Below are 15,468 nucleotides of genomic sequence, written 5' to 3'. Positions count from 1 at the left end.
GGAAGGGAGAGAGCAAAAAGTCAAACTTACTCCCATCACATTTGGCTCAAGGAAGGAATACATGCACACTCGATTTGCTATGAAACTCTATCTTAAAGTGCAGGAAAGAAGGGGAGAAGAGGATAAGCAAGGGGGGGATGATGGAAGAGAGGGCAAATGAGAGGAGGGAGCAATTAGAAGTAAACACTCTTGAGGAGGGACAAGGTCCAAAGAGAGAATAGAAGAAATGGGGGGGCAGGATAGGATGGAGGGAAATAGTTAGTCTTACACAACATGACTATTATAGAAGTCATTTGCAAAACTACACACATATAGCCCATATTAAATTGCTTGCCTTCTCAGTGGGAATGGGTGGGGAGAGAGGAAGGAAGAGAAGCTGGAATTCAAAGTTTTAGGAATAAATGTTGAGAATTGTTTTTGCGTACAACTGGGAAATAAGAAATACAGGTAATGGGGTATAGAAATTAATCTTGCCCTACAGGACAAGAAAGAAGATGGGGAAAAGGAAAGGGATGGGTGTTAGAAGGGAAGGCAGATTGGTGGAAGGGGTAATCAGAATGCTTGGTGGTTTGGGTTGGGGGGAGGGGAGAGATGGGGAGAAAATTTGGAACTCAAAATTTTGTGGAAATAAATGTTGCAAACTTAAAATACATAAACAGAAAAAAAAAAAGAAAACAAAATAACAAATTTTTTAAAAAGGAAAACCGAGGGTGGGTTTGGAGTTCAAACTGAGCCCCTTGCAAGACAATGAAAGAGCCATTAGGTTATTAGGTAAGTAAACAGACTTTCACAGTTATTGTCAATGACATTTTAACCAAACCACAACCTTTTTCTAGTGTCTATGAAAAGAATGACCAAAGAAATGACATATAAAGAGTTAACTTTTCCTCTTTCTGACTTCCCTTTTAAAGTCACTTTTTCATAATCAAAGTAGAGGGGGAGAAGCAAAACAAACTTCACAAGGAAATAATAGGGGGATTAAAGACTGCAGGTGAGCATGAGGTGATGGAGAATAATGGAAAACAGATGAGGAAGATGATTACATGTTATGTGAGTATGAAACCTTTCTATTAGTAACCTTTAATGTGTCTGATCAATTAGCAAGGTAATAAGATGTTATAGGTAAAATGGCAAGTCATTCTTTACATAAAAATAAATGGAATGTGAATTTCAAAAAAAAAAAAAGAGAGAAAGGAAGCAATAACCTAGATAAAATTCTGCATCTGCCAGGACCTCAGTTTCTTTATCAATAGAGGATTCTTTCCAGCTCTAAAATTTCATGCCTGTAATTTATTTTTCAACCTTTTCTCCCTTTGCTCTTTAAAACCAGGAAGTTCTGTTCCCTCTGAGCTGAGATATTATAAAAGGAAGAACTCTGTAAATCTTCAATTCGTTCAGTTTTCCCAGGAAACCTCCTCAATCTCTGTCATAATAGCTCCTCTGAACTTGGCATTCAGTCTTAGTGCTGCCCTAATTATTCTTTATTCCCACTCTAACATGGTTCACTCATTATTCCTCCATTTTTTTTTGCCCACTCAGTGTATCATTAACAAATTTCTCTACTTTCTAGAATACAAGAATTCCCTATAAGAACTAAAAACAGGGGGAAACAGTTCAACAAATCTAATCAACATAATTGAAGAAAGTTGAGAACATATACACAGTGTTACACACTCATACACCTCCCTTTTTCCTCATCTCTTCAAAAAAGCAGGGACAGGGTTCTTTTTATTTTTCTTCTTTGGTGCTAAGCTTGGTCATTATAATTTTTTCAAGTATGTTGGGGATTACTTTTAGAGATGGACTGGACTGTATGGCCATAGAGGTCCCTGCCAATTCTCAAAATCTAGGATTCTGGGATTATTGGTCTCCCTCTTTCAGGACTCTATCTTTTTCAATATGTCTCTATTATATAACTGGTCAAAAAAAACCCCAACAAATCAGCACAAGTCTGATCACATTACTCTACTTTTTGGAAACCTTCAGTGGTTCCTAGTAGATACAGGCAAACTCTCATTGTGATATATATAATCTTTCACAATCTCTTTGCAATCTATCTTACTCATGTTATTTCATATTACTCCTCTTCATGAACTTTGTTCCACCCCAAATGAACTACTAATTGCTCCCTGAATTTATATTCTATTTCTTATCTCTTTTTTCTTTACCAGAAATGTCCTCCCTCCTCCCCTCTGCCACTTAGAAGGTTTAATAACCTACCATTGTGGATCAGCTCAAATGCCACCTAAACCCCTTCTGATCCCCTCCATTTTTTAGGGCTCTTTTCCTCTTCTTTTTAGTTCAGATTTATTTACTTTTGTATATATATTGTATTCCTCCATTTGGTCATAAGGTCTTTGAAGGTAGAAACTGGAGTGTGTATGTGTGTGTGTGTGTGTGTGTGCACCCATGTGTATACAGATTTGTGCCCCTTATCTACAGCACAGTATATCACATATAGCAAGTGCTTGATAAATGTTTGCTGAGTTCATAGGATCAGTGTAAGACTTGATGATCTAGTTCAAGCCTTTCACTTTACAGATGAGGAAACTGAGGTCTAAAGAAGTGAAATGACTTGGTTAGGCACAAACAGATAATAAAGCCAAAAAGGAACCTCATATCCCTGACACCAAATTTAGTCCTACACCAAGCCACCTCTGGTCATTTTCATGACCTGTAACTTGCCTCCAATATATGGTTCTTTAGCTCAGTCTAAGACTCGGTATTCCAATAACCTCCACAACTATTCTGGACCAGACTTAGGGCTCTCCCATAACTCTAATCTAACAAGTCTGAAGAAGCATTGGAGTGACACAGAAAAGGGTGCTAGATTAGCAATCACTTCCTCTAATACCACTTCTTTCCCAATTTCTCTATTTCCTACACTTATTCTCCTAATTAGATATTATTTTAAGAGAAAAAAAATTTCTAACTTACAAAGATCCTTTTTTAAAGTGCAAATACCACTTGGGAAGATCAAGCTAATTGGTCAAAGATTATAAATCGCTTTATGAAACTGGCTAAAATTACTATGGTGTCTGAATGTTTTAGTCTTTTTTTCCTCTAGATCTAATTTGCTTTTTAAGTGGCATCATTTTTTGTTGTACACACTTAAATATAAGCACATATTTTCCAACCAATTTCATTGATAGATGTAGCCCATGTTTGTGGTAACCCACATTAGGTCATTAAGGTAGCTAAGCTATGTAAGAAAAAGGGTTTTGGTGGGGCCAGCCTGGGCAGGGAAGGAGAAGGAGGGACAGGAGAATAGAAAAGGAAGCAACAGAGTGAATGGAAAACCTAACATTCTGGAGGGAATGGAGCTAAGATCATATTCCTTTCCTTTAGGAAAGGACATCCCTTTCTTATGAGATAGGTGGGAAGGGAGAAAGTCTGAATATATTAGTAATGTTACATTTGAAAGTCTGAGTGTGTATTTATGAAACTTATCATTTAGACCCAATAAAAGCTAGGCAAAGTTTCAAGCAAAAAGTCCTCATGGAACTAGACGATAAACTGCTTTGGGGCAGGAACTGTGTCTTGTCTGAACTATGTGTCTTCCCCGGTGCTCGAACATAGAACTGGGCATGAAGAAAGGATGTATCAATATTTAATTTTATCAGAGTCTTGTGGAGTAAGAATTGGACCTGTGATTGCATTGCTATCAACAAAGAAATTCCCTCTTGATGAGGGAGAGCCCTTCTGTAATGCAGATCAGCACCTATTTTTATGGTCTTAAAAGGGAATGTTAGAGATAATGTCATTCTTTGTATCCCCAATACCCAGCACAGTATCTGGGAAAAACAGGCTCTTAATAAAATACTTGTTGACTGACTGGTTGACAGTTCTATTGACAGAGAGAAGACTACTTTGATAGCTGAATGGAGGATAGACTAGAGTGGGGAGGCTTATGGCTAGTTGATCAACCAGAAGGCTAATTTTAATAATCTATGTGTGAGGTAATAAGGGCATGCACCAGACAGTGTCAGAGGAGAGAAGGAGCCTTATACAAGAGATGTGAAGGAAGAATCAACAGGCCCTGACCTCTTGGTTATGCAGGGTGAGAGAGAGTGAGGAGAGGAAGATAACATCTAAATTGTGAGCCTAGGTGACCAAAAATATGGTGGTGCCCTTGACTATAATAGGGAAGTTAGGAGGAGTGAAGAGTTTGGAGGAAAAGTTAATGAATTCCATTTTGGACATGTTGAGTTTAAGATGTCTGTTAGACATTTAGTTCAAGATACCAAATAAGCACCTAGGTGTACAGGACTAGGTGGCAAGAGAGAAGGAGGAGGAAGATGAGGAGGAGAAGGAGGAGGAGGAAGAGAAGAAGATGGAGAAGGAGGAGGAGGAGGAGGAGGACAAGGGGGAAGAGGAGGAACGGAAGGAGGAGAAGAAGCAGAAGGGGAAAGGGAAGAACAAGACCAATTCTACATCCACTTTCCATCTCCAACCAGTCCCTTTCTTGCTAAGTACCATGTACTTCTAATTCTTGTACTAAATCTTCTAATTCAATACTTCTAATTCTTGACTTATATACAGCATTTATTTGGCATTGTTGACCAGTCAATCTCTTTTTTCTTGAAATTTTCCCTTCTTCTGAGCTCCATCATTATTACTCTAATAGTAACCTTCCTTGAATAGTAAGTGACCCTGACAGTAACAACCTCTGGTTACTTTTTATTCTCTCTCTTATTTTCCTAACTTTTTAGATCTTACCTAAGTCTCTATTCTTGGCCTCCTCAATGCCTTGGATCCTTCCCAAGATTTTGCCCTTGCCTTTCTTTCTACATTCACTCCCTTGATTCACTCACCCAATCAACAGCTATGTATCAAGTGCCAGGCACTGTGCAAGACTATGGGGATAAGACAAAGATAAAATAAGCTCTGCCTTTAAGGAGTTTGCAGCTAGAGAGAAGTGTACAAAAATTACACACAAAATAAATGCAAGTGATTGTTTGGGTGAGAGAGAGAGCACTAAAATGAAGGGGATTTTTAAAGGTTTTCATGGAGAAGACCCTGTTCAAATACAATTTTGGAGGAAAAAACCAGGGAGTTTCTAAGAGGTTCCAAGTGAGGTGGAAGTGCATTCCAGGCTTGTGACAACTTCTGCAAAGGTGGTGTTTGAAAATGTATAGAAAAACTAGTTTTCGAAGAGTTTCAAAAGCCAAATAGAGCATTTTATATTTTATTCCAGAGGCAATAGAGAGTTACTAGCATTTACTGAGCAGAGAAGTGACATGGTACAACATGCATTGTAGGAAAGTAACTTGGTTGTTCTTCCTTCTTCATTTTCAAAGAGGACCCATGACATCATGATGTTGAGGTCAGAGTACAATGTGTTTGGCTGTGGCTGATCAATGCAACATGAGTTCAGAATGGTCTACCACAGGTCAGGCACGAATAGTCCATCAGAACATTTGGGATAGAGATGTCACTGGATTTGCCCAGCTCAAGTTTCCTTTGTGCTGCTTCAATTCTGCTTTGCTCATGGAATATAGCACCTTCTCTGATACGGGTGTGCCATGCTGGGCAGTCCTGTGCTAGTGTCCCCCATATCATATAATTGATACTAAAATTCTTTACAAAGACCTTGAGAGTGTTCTTCTACCACTTCTTTTGACCTCTGCTTGAGTGATTTTCTAACACAAGTTCTCTGTAAAATAACCTTTGCGGTCATTGTGTGTTTAGCATTCAGGCTATATGGCCTACCCATTAGAGCTCTGCTCTACTTTAACAGCCATGTGGAAGATGAATTGGAATATAAAACCTGGCAATGATAGCTCTTTACAACCTGGCCTGTTCCTACCTCTCCAGTCTTCTTACACTGGACTCTCACACATGCACTCTATGATCTAACTGCATTGTCCTATCTGCTGTTACTCTCACAAAATTCTGCAGCTCCTCATTCCAGGAATTGCAGTGGCTAACCCCAGAATGGTCTAGAATTCTCTCTTTCTCTTCATCTCTGTTTCTTAGTTTTGTTGGCTTTACTCAAGATTCAGCTCAAAGCCTACTTTCTGAAGATCTTTTCCATATTCTTCACCTCCTTAAATGTTTGTTGATTGATTCACTAATTAGGAGGTGGTTGTAGTAATCCAGGTGATAGGTGATGAAAGCTTAGACTAAAATAATGAAATAAATATGAAATATGATATGGATTTAGACTAGATTTTGCAACTGACTGTGTAGATGGGGTAAGAGAGAGTGAGAAATCAATGACACTGCTAAAACTGTAAACCTAGGTGACTGAAAGGTTGGGGATGTCCTTCATAGAAAGAGGAAAGTTTGAAAGACAGGCAGAAGTGAGGGAAAAGATAATGAGTTTGGGTTTTACATGTTCTGATTTTGAGACACCTGTCAAAACTTGATGTGCCAGTGCCATGAACAACTTGGGTCTAGTCAGTAATAGGCATGTGGTTGGGGCTCACTTACAGGTGAGAGGAAGGGCTTCTTGACTAGCAAAACAGATTGAAAAGGAATGGTCTAATAGAAAGAAAACAAAGAGTAGTGTCATGAAAACCCAAAGAGGAGAGAGAACTCAGGAGAGGGATGGCCAAGAGGATCAAATTCTGGAGAAAGGCTGAGAAGAATGAGGACTGAACAAAGACCATGAATTCATTATTGATAATTTAGAGAAAACGATTTGAAACTGGATGATAATATCAGAAACCAGATTGCAAAAGACTGATAAGAAGTAAAATGGAGTCTGGGGCAACTAGATGCCACAGAGGATAAGACACCAGGCCTAGACATTTATTAGCTATGTGACCCCAAATAAGTTACTTAACCTTGCTTGCCTCAGTTTCCTCATCTGTAAAAAAGAAAAAAAAAAGAGCTCGAGAAGGACATGACCAACTACTCCAATATCTCTGCCAAGAAACCTCCAAATGGGATCACAAAGAGTCAGACACAACTGAAAACAACTGCACAACAACAAAAAGTTAAACCTGTGGATTAAAAAAAAATGCTTTTCTAGGGGTTTGATTCTGAAAAGGAAGAGACACAGAGGATGAAAGCTTGAGGAGATGGCAGAGTCTAGTAAGGGTTTGGGGTTTTTTGTTTGTTTCCAGGAAGAAAAAGCCTTAGATGTATTTGTAGGCAGCAGAGGAGGAACAAATAAATGGAAGTAAAGATTAAAGAAAGATGAGGAGTGATTGTGGGGGTAATCTGCTGGAGAAGAAGGGATGATATCAAGGATTTGTGGGATTGACCCTATTCATTCACACTTATGTAAAGAATGTTTTTTGTGAGGAAACAGGTTTGGAAATCAATGAAATCTGACCCAAGAAAGACTTTTCAAGACAGACCAAGGCTGAATCCAGAGGATACTCCTTTCTTAATATTCCAGCTTTGGAGACAGAAGCTTCTAGTGTTTCAATACAGTAATAGCCATCTAAAACTAATTTTCCCAGGTTTTTAGTTGTCTCAGGGATATGAGAGAATCATAGAGTCTCAGTTTTAGATGAAACTTCAGAGACCATCTATTGAGTATAACTTATTCCTTATTACTCCTTTTCCCTTCTGCTATTTTCAAGGTACTTGAATATATATATTTTACATACTTTTCCCAAGAAATTCTCTGATGTGTAAATTGTAGCCAAGATACACTTTATATTTTCCTGTTTTTTAAGAAAAGGCAAATGAAGAAATATAGATCAACATATGCAGAACCGAGAGAACAAGAAAAACAATGACTAGAGCAACGTAAGATCACTAAAAGGATGACAAATTCAATATAATGGAGAAAATAGTGGAGTTCCTGGAGAAGAGAAAATGTGACATGTCTTCTTCCTCTATTATTGTAGATATTAGACACATTCTGTGCATTTTATATATATGTATATATATGTATATATATACACATACATATATACTTGTGTAATTCTTCTTCCTTTGTCTGAAGAGAGTGTTCAATTTGACAAGCAGTATGGGAAATAAATGATTTAAAGACAAATGACATCAATAAAATTTTTAATATGCAAAATTTTGCTTTCTTAAAGTTATAATTTTAAATTTGATATGAAATTATTGTTTCCTTAAATCCTCACCCTTCTTGATTGTACACAACTTACAAGTTGGCTGCTTTAAGAATCACATTGAGAGAGAATCCATGACAGGAACACAAAACACTTGGACAAAGAGAAGTTATAGGTTGTTGCATAGTATTTCAGACCAAGTTAAACAATAAAACAGGCAATGAGATTATCTTACTACATACTTTCATACTACTTTAATAAGCTAATGCCATTTTCCAAATATGCTAAAGAAAAATTCAACCAAAATAATTTAACTAGTTGTAAGAAAATAACTTGTTTTCTATTCTTCCAACTTTACCTAAGAAGTAGCAATGTGTTGCAAAGTCTTCTTTTTCCTTTTTATCCATCTAGTCAAGTACTGCCTATTTTGTCCATTTTCATGATTGAAAAGTAATAGGTCAAAAAGTAATATTTTTTATTTAAAATCTTAATAGTAAACAAATTTTATTACTTATATATTTTGATACTCTAAGGCATCTGGTAAGTATAATTATATTTAAGAATTACATATCCTTTTCTACGGATTTAAAAACAGAAACATTCATAGTGGTTAATGGCAGTTAAATTCATTACTTTATGTTCTGGAACTCAAACATTAAGCTACAGGAATGGACCAAGGCTTATAGGATTTGGGGTCATCTCGTGGAATCTAAAAGAGAAAATACAGATTTTTAAAAGCAATAGTAAGAATGTTTTAAAGAAGAAAGTTAATACATTCATCCAACCCATATAACTGATTACAATTTACCTAAGCTGTTACCCATACAGTTTTTTTAAACAATTCAAACACTAAATCTTGAGGGGACTGAGGCTTCCATGAATATTCAGAAGGGCTTATCAGCATTTCCCCAAGGCTTAAAGGAAGAAGTATCCCTCAGGACCTAGGCATGAAATACCTTCTTTGGGATTCCTGGCCATGCCTAAATCCCCAATTCCAAATTCTCCCATTTGCATGGCAGCCAAGAATAGTTTCCTTTTTGTTTTTCAAATTAGTCCTAAAAGATTTTTTTTAAACATGCTATTATTTCAGAGAAAAGTGATTTAGTAGAAAGAGTGCAAGAGTTGGATTCAGAAGAAGTGGGTTTTAATCCCAGGTCTTTTATTAACTACCTACATGAATTTTAGCAAATCCCTGCTTTCATTCTTCTCCTCTAGAAAATGGATGGATTGGACTAGACAATTTCAAAGGTCCCTTATAGCTGTAATATTCTATTAGTAGCTAGGATTCTTAGGTGTAAATCGCTGATTTAATGGAAGTGGGTGAATTAACAGAGTTTGGAAAGGTCTTTATTTAATGTCCAGGAAAAAAGTGATGCAAAGTCATTACAACTGCTAGCAAAGCAGTATTTCTAATGGTACCTAGTCAATTCAGAAACTTATGACTTATCAGGTATAAAGAAAATATGCTGCTTTGTTTGTTTTTGAGGACTTCAGGAGGAGTTAGAGCTCCTGATCCTTATCCATTGGTGCCAGTCATGTATTTGGTTTGGAGTTAGTGTCCCCTGCTTCAAACTTTTCCCTTTTCTGAGTCTGACTTGGCTTTACATAAGAGGAGGTTTCTTTTAAATGGGAAACTTTGTGCCTCTTTTGTTGAAAGAACTTTGATTTAAGGACACCATGTAATCAACTTAACCTCTGTCTGCCTCAGTTTCTTCATCCGTAAAATGGAGATCATAATAGCATCTACCTCCCAAGATTGTTGGGAGATAATAATTATAAAGCACTTAGCACAGCATCTGGTACATAGGAAGCCCTATATAAATATTAGCTATCAATGAGGAGGTTGAGGGGTGACGGTGGACCCCAAATTACTGACAGTCTGGGTCCTGCTCGAATGAATTCGACTCAAGCCTTCTTAAAGCCAAAGAAAACAAAGTTTATTAAAGATTCGCCAAACTGGGCTTCCTCTTAAGGAGCCTAAGCATTTGTAACGCTTGTATTCACAAGCGGGCCAGATAGAATCCCAGCTAGACAGAGTCTGAGCTGGACCGAATCTGAGCACCTTCATGGAGGCACGATGGAACTTAAATACAGAAAAGAGTATAGAAGGGATGTGTCGGGGGGAGGGGGCGGGGGCTGGTAGTCCAAGGTGATGGGAGGAGGGGTTTAGGAAGGGTCTTGAGGAGAAGTCCAAGGAGGGACTCCAAGGAGGGTCAAAGGCTGGGAACAGCTGGAGGCCATCAGGAGATATCGGACAATGGAGGGTTTGGGAGGGAAGCAGGTGGGGCAATCCAGAGATCTTGATAGGAGCAGTGTGGGAATGGGGTCTTGATGGGATCAAGGGTGGGGAGTGCAACAGAGACCTGAAATGATAATGAAAAGCTTCCTGAGACTGCCAGAACACATGGGAAGATTAGATTTTGAGTAAAAAAGGCCATATTAAGTGGGAAGATTCAAGGGGAGCTCAAGGAGGTTCCCAGAGTCTGAACCCCATCATTAACATCATATTCATTATCAAGCAACACTTACAGAATGCTTGATAGGCACAAAGCTAAATATGGCATAATTATGAGGTCTTGCCAATCTTGGAAAGGGCATTAGAGTTTATACTGGGAGGACTGGATCCTTATCCTAGAACTTGCTTCTCTGTGTCTCTATTTCTTCATCTGCAAAATGGATTAAACAAAAGGACTACTTCTCTTTCATCTCTGAGAGTCTAACTCTATCATGTTAACAACTTGTGCAACAGAAGTTTCACAACTATGCATTCCAAAGGGCCAATATCCCCATACATGTTTTAACAAAGTCAGCATTATGGGTATTGAGATCTTTTAGAATATACTGCATCACTATCCTGAATACTCTCTCCAACCATAGTAGGTACTGCAGAGATTTTTGTTAAAGGTCAAAAAGCCCAAGTTTCTAGTAGTCCAAGTTTGTCTCCAGTTCTCCTTCCCCTTTTTGGCACTCTATTCCCAGGTTTCTGTATCTTCATACTACCCTTGGTCTTCAGGGCTCATACATTCTCTACTTAGTTTTTGTTGAGGAATCTCTAAGCCATATCTTATCTCAGTCACATCTTCATTAATCTCTCCAGTTCTGGAGGGGAACTCAAGGTGAAGGCACCTTGACCTTAGAACCAACACTTACACCTTCAAATACCTACACTCTCCACAATGAAGACAAAAGGAGAACAAGACCCAGGCCCATTACCATGGACAATGCCAGACACTCCATTCCTTCCAGAGTCAACCAGTCACTCTTGTGTACTCTTTATTAGCACACTATGCTGACCATTACATTGGAAACCTGATCCATAATATATCACTCCTTTCCCATTTTCTCATCTGTGCATTAGCAGTTCAATGATTGTACCAATTTAGTATCAATGGTCCCGGGAACATCTCCAGGGTTCTGAGCAAGAAGATACCCACATTATTCTTCTTCCTCCAGGCTCAACAGTGCCCCAAATTCTCCTTATCATAATAGCATCACCACTACTGATGACTTTTAACAGGAGCTTCTCTTTTCTTGGCCCACTTATTTTGATTTTCATTGTCTCAGGGGTTTGAAAAGTAACAGCTAACTAATCTGATAATTTTGCTGCTAATGGCAATGTAGTATCCTTCCCAGGATTCTGACATCTACCATAATGTCTTAGGCCAAGGCAATGACTGGGAATTTCAGAAAGCTGACAAGACAGAGATTTAGGATAGGAGGGCCTTTCAGAAACTCTGGTCACACAATAGAAATTATAGCCTAATCCACTTATGTATACAGATGGCAATGTGGTAAAGGCCTGAGGAGTAGGATTAACATCTCAAGGGTGACTGAGTAAAATGAAGGCTACAAGCCCTAGGAGTGTGTACCCACACCCATACATTGGTGCTCACACCCTTGGCAACATTTTTGGACTTAAGCCAGAGAAAGGTTGACTCAAATTAAGGATACTTTTTTCAGTGCATCTCATTATCTTCTCTATACATTCCTCTTTTATTTTCAGGTTTAATTAAATCTCTGAAATATAAAATGTTCTATCATCTTATTCTTCCCTTTCTTTTCTTCGCATCTGTAGCAAATTGACAATATAATCACATTTTGAAGTTTATAAAGCACTTCCATAGACGTGATCTTAATTTGATTCTCAAACAGCCCTCTAAGGAATGTATTATTTCCATTTCATAGATGTGGTAAATGAAGTTCAGATACTAGTTCAAAGTCTCATGAAAAGGGACAGCTAGGTGGCATGAGGGATAGAGTGATGGGTCTGAAGTAAAGAAGTCTGGAGTTCAAATCTTACCTCACATACTTATTAGCCATGTGACTGTAAGTTGCTTAATTTCTATTTGCCTCAGTTCTCTCAAAAGCAAAATGAGGGCAATAATAGTACCTACCTCCCAGAGTTATGAAAATCAAATGAGAAAATATTTATAAAATGTTCACTATGCCTGGCATACAGTAGGTACTATATACATGCAAGTTATTCAATATTGTTATTATTTTTAAATTTTGTATTAATCATGAAATCAGGACTTTAATTCCAGGTCTGCTCAAAGGGCAACAGTAAAAAAAAAAAAAAACAGTCATGTGATTTTTACAGCTTTTTTTATAAAAATGCATTTCAGTTATAGTTTGATCATCATCACAACTCTGTAAGATAGAAATGGCAGGCTTGGTAACCATTAGGTCTGAAGATACCAAATGACTTGCCCATCTTAGGTGTATTCAGACAGTCATTAGAACAGGTCTGGATAAGGTGCGGGGCTAAAATAGGTCTTTAGTGAAGACATTATGGAGGTACACCCTAGTAAACCCCAACTGTGGTTAAATTCTATTCTTCAGCATATGTCATGAGGATGATTTTAGGAGCTAAATCAATATTACTAAAGACTGTCTTGCCTCAAGAATTCCAAGACTTCTTGTGCTTATCCTTTTCTTAGCACCCATCATCCTAGCCTTTAACTGGGATGGCATGACATGGAAATGGGCTAAAGTGACACAATAGAAAGATGATTTGATCTGGAATTAGAAAGCCTGGATTCAAATCCTATCCCTGAAACTCCCTGTGTGATGACATTGAGTAATTCACTTATTCTTTCTGGGCCTCAGTTTCCCAATATGTAAAAGAGGAATTTGGATTAGATGGCCTCTAAAGTCCCTTCCAGTCATATAGATCTATGATTCCAAGAAATAATGAAAGCTTTATAATTTTGGTTGGTATGTAATAAAAGAGAGTATACATACCTGTATGTGTCTTCAAAAAACTATTCTGAATGCTTTCTCAGTCATCTCACTACTAAATCCTTCAATGGCCTTTGTCTTTGCCAATGTAACATAAGTGGATATTCTAACCTCTTTGCCAATAAGCATTGTGTGCTTACTGTTGTTACTTTCTGTTACACATCTACTCAGAAAATATCTCATTTGTCTTTTTTGGTTTCCCCTTCTTGTGACTTTCCTTTTTCAATACATAGTGGTTCCTCTCTTCCTTTCTTTTGTGCCCTTTTACTCTTGGGCTCAGGTTCAGGATTCCTACTCCTGTCCTTGAAGGAAGTGTTAATAAAAGCAAGGAAAACTAGGGAGCTGGGAAAGCTAAAGAAACCCAAGGCAAGGAATGACTGGTTTGGAAATAGAAATGCTTTCAACCAATATGCACTTACAAGCTAACTGGGCAAATCAGTTTGCAATCTGGTTTTTTACCTCTTTGCTCAATCGAAACTACTGTCTTGAAAGTTACCAATGATCGCTTAATTTCAAAATCTCCTGGACTTTTCTCAGTCCTCATCCTTCTCTACCTCTCTGCACCATCTGACATTGCTGATTTCCTTTTCCTCCTGGATTCTCTCTTTTCCCTGGGTTTTCATGTTCACTGCTTTCTTAGTTCTACCTGTTGGACAGCTCCCTCTTTGTTTCTTTGTTGATTCAGCCTCCATATCACTCTCCTCAACTGCCACAATGCTCTGTTTTTCACTTCTCTCTACACATTCTCACTTGGCGACTTCATTTCAGCTTCCCTTTAATTATCTTCTCTATGCAGATGACTACCAAATCTTTATACCCAGTCCTAGTTTCTCTCTTGAGCTTCAACTGTCTCTTGGACATTTCAAACTGGATTCTCTGTAGGCATTCTGAACTCAACATGTCCAAATCTGAATCATCATCCTTCCACTCAAATCCATCTCCCTTCTAAACTCCCCTAGTGGCTAAGGGATCTGTTATCCTTCTATTAGACTAGATTCACCACCTTAATGTTATCCTCAACTCCTCATTTCTCCTCATCCAATCTATTGCCAAATCCTGTCATTTCATCTGTCATTTCATCTCCACTATAGCTTTGCATCAGTCACCTCCTCTATAATTATATGACCACCACCCTAATTTAGGTTATCATCACCTCTGGATGGGACTATTGCAACAGTCTCCTAATTGGTTTCCCTGCATTAAAGCTCACCCCTTTTTCAATCCTGCTAAGATGATTTTTCTAAAGTACAAGTCTGACCATGTCACTTTTCTTTTCAGTAAACACCAGTGACCCCCCCATAGCCTCTAAGATCAAATATAAAATGTTTCATCTCCCATTTTACAACCATTCAGAAACTGTCCCTAAGCTATCTTTCTAATTTTATTATACATGACTTTCCTTCCCACTCTAGAGGATCTAGTCAAACTGGCTTCTTGTGATCCCTCACATATAATAGCCCAACTCCCATCTCAGCATCTTCATACTGGCTGCCTCCCATGTAACTTCCTTCAAAACTCAACCCAGCAATCACCTTCCACATAAAACTTTTCCTGATTCCCCCAGCTATGATGCTCCACTCATCTTTCATTTATTTCATATTTATTTCTTTATGCACATGTTGGCTTTTGGGAGAAAATATAAACTTTGAAGGCAGGGATTGTTCCATTTTTATCTTTGTATTCCATCACCTTGCCTAGTAGCTGGCAATAACAAGAGTTTAATAAATGCTTGACTGACTGCCCAACAATAAAGGCTATAGATCAAAGAAGGAGAGATCATTATGGGTTGGATCAAAAAAAGTTTTCTGGAGGGAGTCAGACTTATTTTAAATCCCTAACAGTTCACATTCACATGGCATTTTAAGGTTGACATTCTCCTAGCAACTACCATCTGAAGCAGGTCAGGCAAGTATTGTCATTCCACTTCAAGAGATAAGGGAACTCATTAGCTTCAGAGGTGAAGTGACTTGCCCAAGGTTACATAGCTAATAAGTGTCAAAACCAAGGATCAAACGTAAATCTTGACTCCAAGACCAGGGCTCTTGCTACTATATCATGATCTCTCTCGATGGACACACAGGGTTTGGAAAAAACCTTATCTTTTTGAAATGCCAGGAACAAGCCAGTTTTTGCTGGTTTTGTTTTCCTCTTCCCTCCCCACAACCACTAACAAAGGGATCTGGCTGTTTAATACCATCTCCTACTGCCTTCCTTCCTGAAGCTGAGAAGTCACAGAGAGGAATTTGAT

General features: G+C 38.2%; 1 protein-coding gene across 1 annotated transcript in view; it reads right to left on the bottom strand.

Annotated features, from left to right (window-relative positions):
• Window positions 1-7,957: 7,957 nt before the first annotated feature.
• Window positions 7,958-15,468, bottom strand: part of LOC140507852 (aldehyde oxidase 3-like) — a 104,705-nt gene continuing 97,194 nt past the window's right edge. The window contains exon 29 of the mRNA XM_072615720.1: window positions 7,958-8,688. Coding sequence (XP_072471821.1) covers window positions 8,635-8,688 — 54 coding nt within the window. The 3' untranslated portion in view covers window positions 7,958-8,634. The remainder of the gene's footprint in view (window positions 8,689-15,468) is intronic.

The sequence above is a fragment of the Notamacropus eugenii genome, chromosome 5 (assembly GCF_028372415.1).
Source record: "Notamacropus eugenii isolate mMacEug1 chromosome 5, mMacEug1.pri_v2, whole genome shotgun sequence".
Classification (NCBI taxonomy): Eukaryota; Metazoa; Chordata; class Mammalia; order Diprotodontia; family Macropodidae; genus Notamacropus; species Notamacropus eugenii.
This window is presented reverse-complemented; position numbering and strand designations above follow the sequence as displayed.